Source organism: Lepisosteus platostomus, chromosome 6, assembly GCF_059453375.1.
Source record: "Lepisosteus platostomus isolate fLepPlt1 chromosome 6, fLepPlt1.hap1, whole genome shotgun sequence".
Classification (NCBI taxonomy): Eukaryota; Metazoa; Chordata; class Actinopteri; order Semionotiformes; family Lepisosteidae; genus Lepisosteus; species Lepisosteus platostomus.
This window is the reverse complement of record NC_142616.1, coordinates 1,136,696-1,148,909: the sequence shown is the minus strand read 5'-3', so window position 1 is coordinate 1,148,909 and position 12,214 is coordinate 1,136,696. Positions and strand designations below refer to the sequence as shown.

General features: G+C 52.8%; 1 protein-coding gene across 5 annotated transcripts in view; it reads right to left on the bottom strand.

The window, feature by feature from the left end:
* Nucleotides 1-3,453: 3,453 nt before the first annotated feature.
* Nucleotides 3,454-12,214, bottom strand: part of LOC148659534 (uncharacterized) — a 39,781-nt gene continuing 31,020 nt past the window's right edge. For all 5 annotated transcript variants that reach the window (XM_088633789.1, XM_088633792.1, XM_088633793.1 and 2 more), the window contains 3 exons: nucleotides 9,618-9,656; nucleotides 6,414-6,467; nucleotides 3,454-3,825 (listed from right to left, as the gene is read on the bottom strand). In XM_088633789.1, coding sequence (XP_088489915.1) covers nucleotides 3,821-3,825; nucleotides 6,414-6,467; nucleotides 9,618-9,656 — 98 coding nt within the window. In that variant the 3' untranslated portion in view covers nucleotides 3,454-3,820. The remainder of the gene's footprint in view (nucleotides 3,826-6,413; nucleotides 6,468-9,617; nucleotides 9,657-12,214) is intronic.

Here is a 12,214-nt window from a genome sequence, read left to right as displayed (position 1 = left end):
ACTGAGCCTGTCCTCTCTGGACAGCCAGGTATGCCTGTGTCCAATGTGTGTTTCCAGGCTGTGGTCATTGAGCCTGTCCTCTCTGGACAGCCAGGTCTGCCTGTGTCGCCCAGTTTCTATGGCCAGGCTGTGGTCACTGAGCCTGTCCTTTCTGGGCAGCCAGGTCTGCCTGTGTCGCCCAGTTTCTATCGCCAGGCTGTGGTCACTGAGCCTGTCCTCTCTGGACAGCCAGGTCTGCCTGTGTCCAGTGTGTGTGTCCAGGCTGTGGTCACTGAGCCTGTCCTCTCTGGACAGCCAGGTCTGCCTGTGTCCTGTGTGTGTGTCCAGGCTGTGGTCACTGAGCCTGTACTTCGTCAGGGTCTGTTTCTGTTTGTTGTTTCTTATTTTGGTCAAATATTCAGCTAGTGTGTATTGTCTGTTTAGGGTTCTGTAGCATTCCAGTTGATGTTGTGTTTGTGTGTGTGTGTCCCAGTGTGTGAGATATTGCTGTTTGATCTGTGCTGTGATGTGGTTGAGTCTGGGTTGTGGTGCTCTAGCAGTGCTGTCCTGAGGCTGGTTAGTGTTGGTGTGGCTCAGGTCAGTGAGCCTCAGGACCAGCTGGCTCAGGGGGCTCTGTTTTGGGCTCAGCTCTTGGCTCAGCAGGGCTTTGTGGTGGTAGGAATTTTGGTCGCTGTTTTTTAGGTGTAGCCAATACTTTAATATTCTTTTCTGTGTGTTTATCAATAGTGGGTACTGGCCTAATTCGGCCCTGCACCCGTTGTTAGGAGTTTTTCTCTGCACACGGAGGATGTTTCTACAGATTTCCATGTGCAGAGTTTCTGTGGGGTGTTTGTCCCATTGGGTGTACTCCTGGTCTGTGAGGGGACCCCACACTTCACTGCCGTATAGGGCAATGGGTTGGATTACACTTTGAAATATTTGGAGCCAGATTCTTGTTGGTGGGGTGATGTTGAAGAGCCTCCTTCTTATTGCGTAGAAAGCCCTGAGTGCCTTCTCCCTCAGTGCCTTCACTGCCAGGTCAAAACTCCCGGAAGAGCTGATGGTGAGACCGAGATATGTGTAGCTGGATGTGTGCTCCAATGTGTTGTTGTTCAGTGTGAATTTGTACCTGTTTCCCTGAGGTCTGGCTTTCTTCTGGCTTTCTTTCTTCAATGAGCAAGACTCCTGTCTGTTCAGTGTGCAGTACGACGAGCAGGACAGCTGTGTTCAGTGTGCAGTACGACGAGCAGGACGCCTGTGTTCAGTGTGCAGTACGACTAGCAGGACGCCTGTCTGTTCAGTGTGCAGTACGACGAGTAGGACGCCTGTGTTCAGTGTGAAGTACGACGAGCAGGACGCCTGTGTTCAGTGTGCAGTACGACGAGCAGGACGCCTGTGTTCAGTGTGCAGTACGACGAGCAGGACCCCTGTGTTCAGTGTGCAGTACGACGAGCAGGATGCCTGTGTTCAGTGTGCAGTACGACGAGCAGGACGCCGGTCTGTTCAGTGTGAAGTACGACACCTGTCTGTTCAGTGTGAAGTACGACGCCTGTCTGTTCAGTGTGCAGTACGACTAGCAGGACGCCTGTGTTCAGTGTGAAGTACGACGCCTGTGTTCAGTGTGAAGTACGACTAGCAGGACGCCTGTCTGTTCAGTGTGCAGTACAACGAGCAGGACGCCTGTGTTCAGTGTGAAGTACGACTAGCAGGACGCCTGTCTGTTCAGTGTGAAGTACGACGAGCAGGACGCCTGTCTGTTCAGTGTGAAGTACGACGCCTGTGTTCAGTGTGAAGTACGACGAGCAGGATGCCTGTCTGTTCAGTGTGCAGTACGACGAGCAGGACGCCGGTCTGTTCAGTGTGCAGTACGACGAGCAGGACGCCTGTGTTCAGTGTGCAGTATGACGAGCAGGACGCCTGTGTTCAGTGTGCAGGACGACGAGCAGGACGCCTGTGTTCAGTGTGCAGTACGACGAGCAGGACGCCTGTGTTCAGTGTGCAGTACGACGAGCAGGACGCCTGTGTTCAGTGTGCAGTATGACGAGCAGGACGCCTGTGTTCAGTGTGCAGTACGACGAGCAGGACGCCTGTGTTCAGTGTGCAGTACGACGAGCAGGACGCCTGTGTTCAGTGTGCAGTACGACGAGCAGGACGCCTGTGTTCAGTGTGCAGTACGACGAGCAGGACGCCGGTCTGTTCAGTGTGAAGTACGACGCCTGTCTGTTCAGTGTGCAGTACGACTAGCAGGACGCCTGTGTTCAGTGTGAAGTACGACGCCTGTGTTCAGTGTGAAGTACGACTAGCAGGACGCCTGTCTGTTCAGTGTGCAGTACAACGAGCAGGACGCCTGTGTTCAGTGTGAAGTACGACTAGCAGGACGCCTGTCTGTTCAGTGTGAAGTACGACGCCTGTGTTCAGTGTGAAGTACAACGAGCAGGATGCCTGTCTGTTCAGTGTGCAGTACGACGAGCAGGACGCCTGTGTTCAGTGTGCAGTACGACGAGCAGGACGCCGGTCTCTTCAGTGTGCAGTACGACGAGCAGGACGCCTGTGTTCAGTGTGCAGTATGACGAGCAGGACGCCGGTCTGTTCAGTGTGAAGTACGACACCTGTCTGTTCAGTGTGAAGTACGACGCCTGTGTTCAGTGTGAAGTACGACTAGCAGGACGCCTGTCTGTTCAGTGTGCAGTACGACGAGCAGGACGCCTGTGTTCAGTGTGCAGTACGACGAGCAGGACGCCGGTCTGTTCAGTGTGAAGTACGACACCTGTCTGTTCAGTGTGAAGTACGACGCCTGTCTGTTCAGTGTGCAGTACGACTAGCAGGACGCCTGTGTTCAGTGTGAAGTACGACGCCTGTGTTCAGTGTGAAGTACGACTAGCAGGACGCCTGTCTGTTCAGTGTGCAGTACAACGAGCAGGACGCCTGTGTTCAGTGTGCAGTACAACGAGCAGGACGCCTGTCTGTTCAGTGTGAAGTACGACGAGCAGGACGCCTGTCTGTTCAGTGTGAAGTACGACGCCTGTGTTCAGTGTGAAGTACGACGAGCAGGATGCCTGTCTGTTCAGTGTGCAGTACGACGAGCAGGATGCCTGTGTTCAGTGTGCAGTACGACGACCAGGACGCCGGTCTGTTCAGTGTGCAGTACGACGAGCAGGACGCCTGTGTTCAGTGTGCAGTATGACGAGCAGGACGCCTGTGTTCAGTGTGCAGTACGACGAGCAGGACCCCTGTGTTCAGTGTGCAGTACGACGAGCAGGACGCCTGTGTTCAGTGTGCAGTACGATGAGCAGGACGCCTGTGTTCAGTGTGCAGTACGACGAGCAGGACCCCTGTGTTCAGTGTGCAGTACGACGAGCAGGACGCCTGTGTTCAGTGTGCAGTATGACGAGCAGGACGCCTGTGTTCAGTGTGCAGTACAGTAAAGATGACGCAGATCAGGACTGTCAATAACTTTTACAAATGAGCCAGAAATCTCTGGAGGAGAGATCTTTATTGAAACACAGCAGCACTGGGAGGGGATGACGACAGACAGGGGTATGAGAGAGAGAGAGAGAGAGAGAGAGACAGGCACAGCGAAGGAGACATGGAAAGAAGCAAGAGAGACAGATGGGGAGAGGGAGAGAGAGACAGACAGGGAGAGGAGGAGCTTGAGAAATGGGGATCGAGACAGGACAGAGGACAGAGAGAGGGACAGTTTTGTGTGTTGAAATGAGATCTGCTCCTCTCTCACTCACACAGTCCACAGCAAAGAGAAACAATATACAAAACTTGTACCAAACACAACAAACACAACAATGGAGAGCAGATACCGACGCTGGTGTCAGGAGTCACTCAGGGCTCAGCCTGCAGAGAGGAGAGAGGAAATATTAAACCTGCGTCTGAAAACCCTGCGAGCACTGAGTCTCCTGTCCTGCTTTGTGTTCATTACTGAGGAATTCTCTGTGATCTCCTCTCCCTCACTGTGTCTCCTGTCCTGCTGTGTGTTTGTTACTGAGGGATTCTCTGTGATCTCCTCTCCCTCACTGTGTCTCCTGTACTGCTGTGTGTTTGTTACTGAGGGATTCTCTGTGATCTCCTCTCCCTCACTGTGTCTCCTGTACTGCTGTGTGTGTTCATTACTGAGGGATTCTCTGTGATCTCCTCTCCCTCACTGTGTCTCCTGTACTGCTGTGTGTTTGTTACTGAGGGATTCTCTGTGATCTCCTCTCCCTCACTGTGTCTCCTTTCCTGCTGTGTGTGTTCATTACTGAGGGATTCTCTGTGATTTCCTCTCTCCCTCATTGTGTCTCCTGTCCTGCTGTGTGTTTATTACTGAGAGATTATCTGTGATCCCCTCTCTCTCACTGGGTCTCCTGTCCTGCTGTGTGTTTGTTACTGAGGGATTCTCTGTGATCTCCTCTCCCTCACTGTGTCTCCTGTCCTGCTGTGTGTTTGTTACTGAGGGATTCTCTGTGATCTCCTCTCTCTCTCACTGTGTCTCCTGTCCTGCTGTGTGTTTGTTACTGAGAGATTCTCTGTGATCTCCTCTCTCTCACTGTGTCTCCTGTCCTGCTGTGTGTTTGTTACTGAGGGATTCTCTGTGATCTCCTCTCCCTCACTGTGTCTCCTGTCCTGCTGTGTGTTTGTTACTGAGGGATTCTCTGTGATCTCCTCTCTCTCTCACTGTGTCTCCTGTCCTGCTGTGTGTTTGTTACTGAGGGATTCTCTGTGATCTCCTCTCCCTCACTGTGTCTCCTGTCCTGCTGTGTGTGTTCATTACTGAGGGATTCTCTGTGATCTCCTCTCCCTCACTGTGTCTCCTGTACTGCTGTGTGTTTGTTACTGAGGGATTCTCTGTGATCTCCTCTCCCTCACTGTGTCTCCTTTCCTGCTGTGTGTGTTCATTACTGAGGGATTCTCTGTGATTTCCTCTCTCCCTCATTGTGTCTCCTGTCCTGCTGTGTGTTTATTACTGAGAGATTATCTGTGATCCCCTCTCTCTCACTGGGTCTCCTGTCCTGCTGTGTGTTTGTTACTGAGGGATTCTCTGTGATCTCCTCTCCCTCACTGTGTCTCCTGTCCTGCTGTGTGTTTGTTACTGAGGGATTCTCTGTGATCTCCTCTCTCTCTCACTGTGTCTCCTGTCCTGCTGTGTGTTTGTTACTGAGAGATTCTCTGTGATCTCCTCTCTCTCACTGTGTCTCCTGTCCTGCTGTGTGTTTGTTACTGAGGGATTCTCTGTGATCTCCTCTCCCTCACTGTGTCTCCTGTCCTGCTGTGTGTTTGTTACTGAGGGATTCTCTGTGATCTCCTCTCTCTCTCACTGTGTCTCCTGTCCTGCTGTGTGTTTGTTACTGAGGGATTCTCTGTGATCTCCTCTCCCTCACTGTGTCTCCTGTCCTGCTGTGTGTTTGTTACTGAGGGATTCTCTGTGATCTCCTCTCTCTCTCACTGTGTCTCCTGTCCTGCTGTGTGTTTGTTACTGAGAGATTCTCTGTGATCTCCTCTCTCTCACTGTGTCTCCTGTCCTGCTGTGTGTTTGTTACTGAGGTATTCTCTGTGATCTCCTCTCTCTCACTGTGTCTCCTGTCCTGCTGTGTGTTCATTACAGGTGTGTGGGTGTGTAGGGTGGGAGTGAGGGGTGTGAGTGTGAGGGTGTGTAGTGTGTGTAGTGGGTCTGTAGTGTGGATGTTAAGTGAGGGGTGTGAGTGTGTGTAATGGGTGTGTAGAGGGTGTGTCTGTGTGTAGTGAGTATGTAGTGTGGGAGTGAGGGGTGTGAGTGTGAGGTGGGGGTGTGTAGTGAGGGGTGTGAGTGTGTGTAATGGGTGTGTAGAGGGTGTGTCTGTGTGTAGTGAGTATGTAGTGTGGGAGTGAGGGGTGTGAGTGTGAGGTGGGGGTGTGTAGTGAGGGGTGTGTAGTGAGGGGTGTGAGTGTGTGTAATGGGTGTGTAGTGTGGGAGTGAGGGGTGTGAGTGTGAGGTGGGGGTGTGTAGTGAGGGGTGTGAGGGTGTGTAGAGGGTGTGTAGAGGGTGTGTCTGTGTGTAATGGGTGTGTAGTGTGGGAGTGAGGGGTGTGAGTGTGAGGTGGGGGTGTGTAGTGAGGGGTGTGAGTGTGTGTAGAGGGTGTGTCTGTGTGTAGTGAGTATGTAGTGTGGGAGTGAGGGGTGTGAGCGTGAGGTGGGGGTGTGTAGTGAGGGGTGTGAGTGTGTGTAGAGGGTGTGTCTGTGTGTAGTGAGTATGTAGTGTGGGAGTGAGGGGTGTGAGTGTGAGGTGAGGGGTGTGTAGAGGGTGTGTAGAGGTAGTGTGTGTGTTTAGTGAGGGGTGTGTAGTGAGGGGTGTGAGTGTGTGTAATGGGTGTGTAGTGTGGGAGTGAGGGGTGTGAGGGTGTGTAGTGGGTGTGTAGAGGTAGTGTGTGTGTGTAGTGAGGGGTGTGTAGTGAGGGGGTAGATCTCACCTCTGTATCTGAAGCCATTAAATCCATTGAGACCAGTTTTCCACTCCTTGCCACCTGTGTGCAGAGAGACAGGCAGGTGGGTCGTATATACAGACGGTGATCGAGAGAGACAGGCAGAGAGACAGACAGGTGGGTCGTATATACAGACGGTGATCGAGAGAGACAGGCAGAGAGACAGGCAGGTGTGTCGTATATACAGACGGTGATCGAGAGAGACAGGCAGAGAGACAGGCAGAGAGACAGGCAGGTGTGTCGTATATACAGACGGTGATCGAGAGAGACAGGCAGAGAGACAGGCAGGTGTGTGGTATATACAGACGGTGATCGAGAGAGACAGGCAGAGAGACAGGCAGAGAGACAGGCAGGTGTGTCGTATATACAGACGGTGATCGAGAGAGACAGGCAGAGAGACAGGCAGGTGTGTCGTATATACAGACGGTGATCGAGAGAGACAGGCAGAGAGACAGGCAGAGAGACAGGCAGGTGTGTCGTATATACAGACGGTGATCGAGAGAGACAGGCAGAGAGACAGGCAGGTGTGTCGTATATACAGACGGTGATCGAGAGAGACAGGCAGAGAGACAGGCAGAGAGACAGGCAGGTGTGTCGTATATACAGACGGTGATCGAGAGAGACAGGCAGAGAGACAGGCAGGTGTGTCGTATATACAGACGGTGATCGAGAGAGACAGGCAGAGAGACAGGCAGAGAGACAGGCAGGTGTGTCGTATATACAGACGGTGATCGAGAGAGACAGGCAGAGAGACAGGCAGGTGTGTCGTATATACAGACGGTGATCGAGAGAGACAGGCAGAGAGACAGGCAGAGAGACAGGCAGAGAGACAGGCAGGTGTGTCGTATATACAGACGGTGATCGAGAGAGACAGGCAGAGAGACAGGCAGGTGTGTCGTATATACAGACGGTGATCGAGAGAGACAGGCAGAGAGACAGGCAGAGAGACAGGCAGAGAGACAGGCAGGTGTGTCGTATATACAGACGGTGATCGAGAGAGACAGGCAGAGAGACAGGCAGGTGTGTCGTATATACAGACGGTGATCGAGAGAGACAGGCAGAGAGACAGGCAGGTGTGTCGTATATACAGACGGTGATCGAGAGAGACAGGCAGAGAGACAGGCAGGTGTGTCGTATATACAGACGGTGATCGAGAGAGACAGGCAGAGAGACAGACAGGTGGGTCGTATATACAGACGGTGATCGAGAGAGACAGGCAGAGAGACAGGCAGAGAGACAGACAGGTGGGTCGTATATACAGACGGTGATCGAGAGAGACAGGCAGAGAGACAGGCAGAGAGACAGGCAGGTGGGTCGTATATACAGACGGTGATCGAGAGAGAGAGGCAGAGAGACAGACAGGTGGGTCGTATATACAGACGGTGATCGAGAGAGACAGGCAGAGAGACAGGCAGGTGTGTCGTATATACAGACGGTGATCGAGAGAGACAGGCAGAGAGACAGGCAGGTGTGTCGTATATACAGACGGTGATCGAGAGAGACAGGCAGAGAGACAGGCAGGTGTGTCGTATATACAGACGGTGATCGAGAGAGACAGGCAGAGAGACAGGCAGGTGTGTCGTATATACAGACGGTGATCGAGAAAGACAGGCAGAGAGACAGGCAGGTGTGTCGTATATACAGACGGTGATCGAGAGAGACAGGCAGAGAGACAGGCAGGTGTGTCGTATATACAGACGGTGATCGAGAGAGACAGGCAGAGAGACAGGCAGGTGTGTCGTATATACAGACGGTGATCGAGAGAGACAGGCAGAGAGACAGGCAGGTGTGTCGTATATACAGACGGTGATCGAGAGAGACAGGCAGAGAGACAGGCAGAGAGACAGGCAGGTGTGTCGTATATACAGACGGTGATCGAGAGAGACAGGCAGAGAGACAGGCAGGTGTGTCGTATATACAGACGGTGATCGAGAGAGACAGGCAGAGAGACAGGCAGGTGTGTCGTATATACAGACGGTGATCGAGAGAGACAGGCAGAGAGACAGGCAGAGAGACAGGCAGAGAGACAGGCAGGTGTGTCGTATATACAGACGGTGATCGAGAGAGACAGGCAGAGAGACAGGCAGGTGTGTCGTATATACAGACGGTGATCGAGAGAGACAGGCAGAGAGACAGGCAGGTGTGTCGTATATACAGACGGTGATCGAGAGAGACAGGCAGAGAGACAGGCAGAGAGACAGGCAGGTGTGTCGTATATACAGACGGTGATCGAGAGAGACAGGCAGAGAGACAGGCAGAGAGACAGGCAGGTGTGTCGTATATACAGACGGTGATCGAGAGAGACAGGCAGAGAGACAGGCAGGTGTGTCGTATATACAGACGGTGATCGAGAGAGACAGGCAGAGAGACAGGCAGAGAGACAGGCAGGTGTGTCGTATATACAGACGGTGATCGAGAGAGATAGGCAGAGAGACAGGCAGAGAGACAGGCAGGTGTGTCGTATATACAGACGGTGATCGAGAGAGACAGGCAGAGAGACAGGCAGGTGGGTCGTATATACAGACGGTGATCGAGAGAGACAGGCAGAGAGACAGGCAGGTGGGTCGTATATACAGACGATGATCCAGAGAGACAGACAGGTGTGTCGTATAAACAGACGGTGATCAAGAGAGACAGGCACAGAGAGAGAGAGAGACCCCAGTGTACAGACAGACAGCAGACAGAGAGACCCCAGTGTACAGACAGACAGCAGACAGAGAGAGAGACCCCAGTGTACAGTCAGACAGCAGACAGAGAGAGAGACCCCAGTGTACAGTCAGACAGCAGACAGAGACAGAGACCCCAGTGTACAGTCAGACACCAGACAGAGAGAGAGACCCCAGTGTACAGTCAGACAGCAGACAGAGAGAGAGACCCCAGTGTACAGTCAGACAGCAGACAGAGAGAGAGACCCCAGTGTACAGTCAGACAGCAGACAGAGACAGAGAGACCCCAGTGTACAGTCAGACAGCATTCAGAGAGACCCCAGTGTACAGTCAGACAGCAGACAGAGAGAGAGACCCTAGTGTACAGTCAGACAGAGAGAGAGACCCCAGTGTACAGTCAGACAACAGGCAGAGACAGAGAGACCCCAGTGTACAGTCAGACAGCAGTCAGAGAGACCCCAGTGTACAGTCAGACAGCAGGCAGAGACAGAGAGACTCCAGTGACACCTGTCATTTCTCTACTCACCATAGGGTCCCTGTCCAGCTCCCAGCTGTCCTGCATAACCTGCAACATGCCCAGCAGACATTAATAACCTGCTACACGCCAAGCCCACGCTAACAACCTGTAACATGCTGACAGACTGACCCCCTGTCTGTCTCTCTCTCTCTGTGAGTCAGAGAGACCCCAGTGTACAGTCAGACAGCAGACAGAGAGACCCCAGTGTACAGTCAGACAGCAGACAGAGAGACCCCAGTGTACAGTCAGACAGCAGGCAGAGACAGAGAGACCCCGGTGTACAGTCAGACGGCAAGCAGAGAGACTCCAGTGTACAGTCAGACAGCAGACAGAGAGAGAGACCCCAGTGTACAGTCAGACAACAGACAGAGAGACTACAGTGTACAGTCAGACAGCAGACAGAGAGACTCCAGTGTACAGTCAGACAACAGTCAGAGAGACCCCAGTGTACATTCAGACAACAGTCAGAGAGACCCCAGTGTACAGTCAGACAGCAGTCAGAGAGACTCCAGTGTACAGTCAGACAGCAGTCAGAGAGACTCCAGTGTACAGTCAGACAGCAGACAGAGAGACCCCAGTGTACAGTCAGACAGCAGTCAGAGAGACTCCAGTGTACAGTCAGACAGCAGGCAGAGAGACTCCAGTGTACAGTCAGACAGCAGGCAGAGAGACTCCAGTGTACAGTTAGACAACAGGCAGAGACAGGGAGACTCCAGTGTACAGTCAGACAGCAGACAGAGAGACCCCGGTGTACAGTCAGACAGCAGACAGAGAGACCCCAGTGTACAGTCAGACAGCAGACAGAGAGACTCCAGTGTACAGTCAGACCGCAGACAGAGAGACTCCAGTGTACAGTTAGACAACAGGCAGAGACAGGGAGACTCCAGTGTACAGTCAGACAGCAGACAGAGAGACCCCGGTGTACAGTCAGACAGCAGACAGAGAGACCCCAGTGTACAGTCAGACAGCAGACAGAGAGACCCCAGTGTACAGTCAGACAGAAGCAGAGAGACCCCAGTGTACAGTCAGACAGCAGACAGAGAGACCCCAGTGTACAGTCAGACAGCAGACAGAGAGAGAGACCCCAGTGTACAGTCAGACAACAGTCAGAGACAGAGAGACCCCAGTGTACAGTCAGACAGCAGTCAGAGAGACTCCAGTGTACAGTCAGACAGCAGACAGAGAGACCCCAGTGTACAGTCAGACAGCAGACAGAGAGAGAGACCCCAGTGTACAGTCAGACAACAGTCAGAGACAGAGAGACCCCAGTGTACAGTCAGACAACAGACAGAGAGACTCCAGTGTACAGTCAGACAGCAGACAGCAGTCAGAGAGACTCCAGTGTACAGTCAGACAGCAGGCAGAGACAGAGAGACTCCAGCGTACAGTCAGACAGAAGTCAGAGAGACCCCAGTGTACAGTCAGACAGAAGTCAGAGACAGAAAGACTCCAGTGTACAGTCAGACAGCAGACAGAGAGACCCCAGTGTACAGTCAGACAGCAGACAGAGAGACCCCAGTGTACAGTCAGACAGCAGACAGAGAGACCCCAGTGTACAGTCAGACAGCAGACAGAGACAGAGACCCCAGTGTACAGTCAGACAACAGACAGAGAGAGAGACCCCAGTGTACAGTCAGACAGCAGACAGAGAGACTCCAGTGTACAGTCAGACAGCAGACAGAGAGACTCCAGTGTACAGTCAGACAGCAGACAGAGAGAGAGACCCCAGTGTACAGTCAGACAGCAGACAGAGAGACTCCAGTGTACAGTCAGACAGCAGACAGAGAGACTCCAGTGTACAGTCAGACAACAGTCAGAGAGACCCCAGTGTACATTCAGACAACAGTCAGAGAGACCCCAGTGTACAGTCAGACAGCAGTCAGAGAGACTCCAGTGTACAGTCAGACAGCAGTCAGAGAGACTCCAGTGTACAGTCAGACAGCAGACAGAGAGACCCCAGTGTACAGTCAGACAGCAGGCAGAGAGACTCCAGTGTACAGTCAGACAGCAGGCAGAGAGACTCCAGTGTACAGTCAGACAGCAGGCAGAGAGACTCCAGTGTACAGTTAGACAACAGGCAGAGACAGGGAGACTCCAGTGTACAGTCAGACAGCAGACAGAGAGACCCCGGTGTACAGTCAGACAGCAGACAGAGAGACTCCAGTGTACAGTCAGACAGCAGACAGAGAGACTCCAGTGTACAGTTAGACAACAGGCAGAGACAGGGAGACTCCAGTGTACAGTCAGACAGCAGACAGAGAGACCCCGGTGTACAGTCAGACAGCAGACAGAGAGACCCCAGTGTACAGTCAGACAGCAGGCAGAGACAGAGAGACCCCAGTGTACAGTCAGACAGCAGACAGAGAGACCCCAGTGTACAGTCAGACAGCAGACAGAGAGAGAGACCCCAGTGTACAGTCAGACAACAGTCAGAGACAGAGAGACCCCAGTGTACAGTCAGACAGCAGTCAGAGAGACTCCAGTGTACAGTCAGACAGCAGACAGAGAGACCCCAGTGTACAGTCAGACAGCAGACAGAGAGAGAGACCCCAGTGTACAGTCAGACAACAGTCAGAGACAGAGAGACCCCAGTGTACATTCAGACA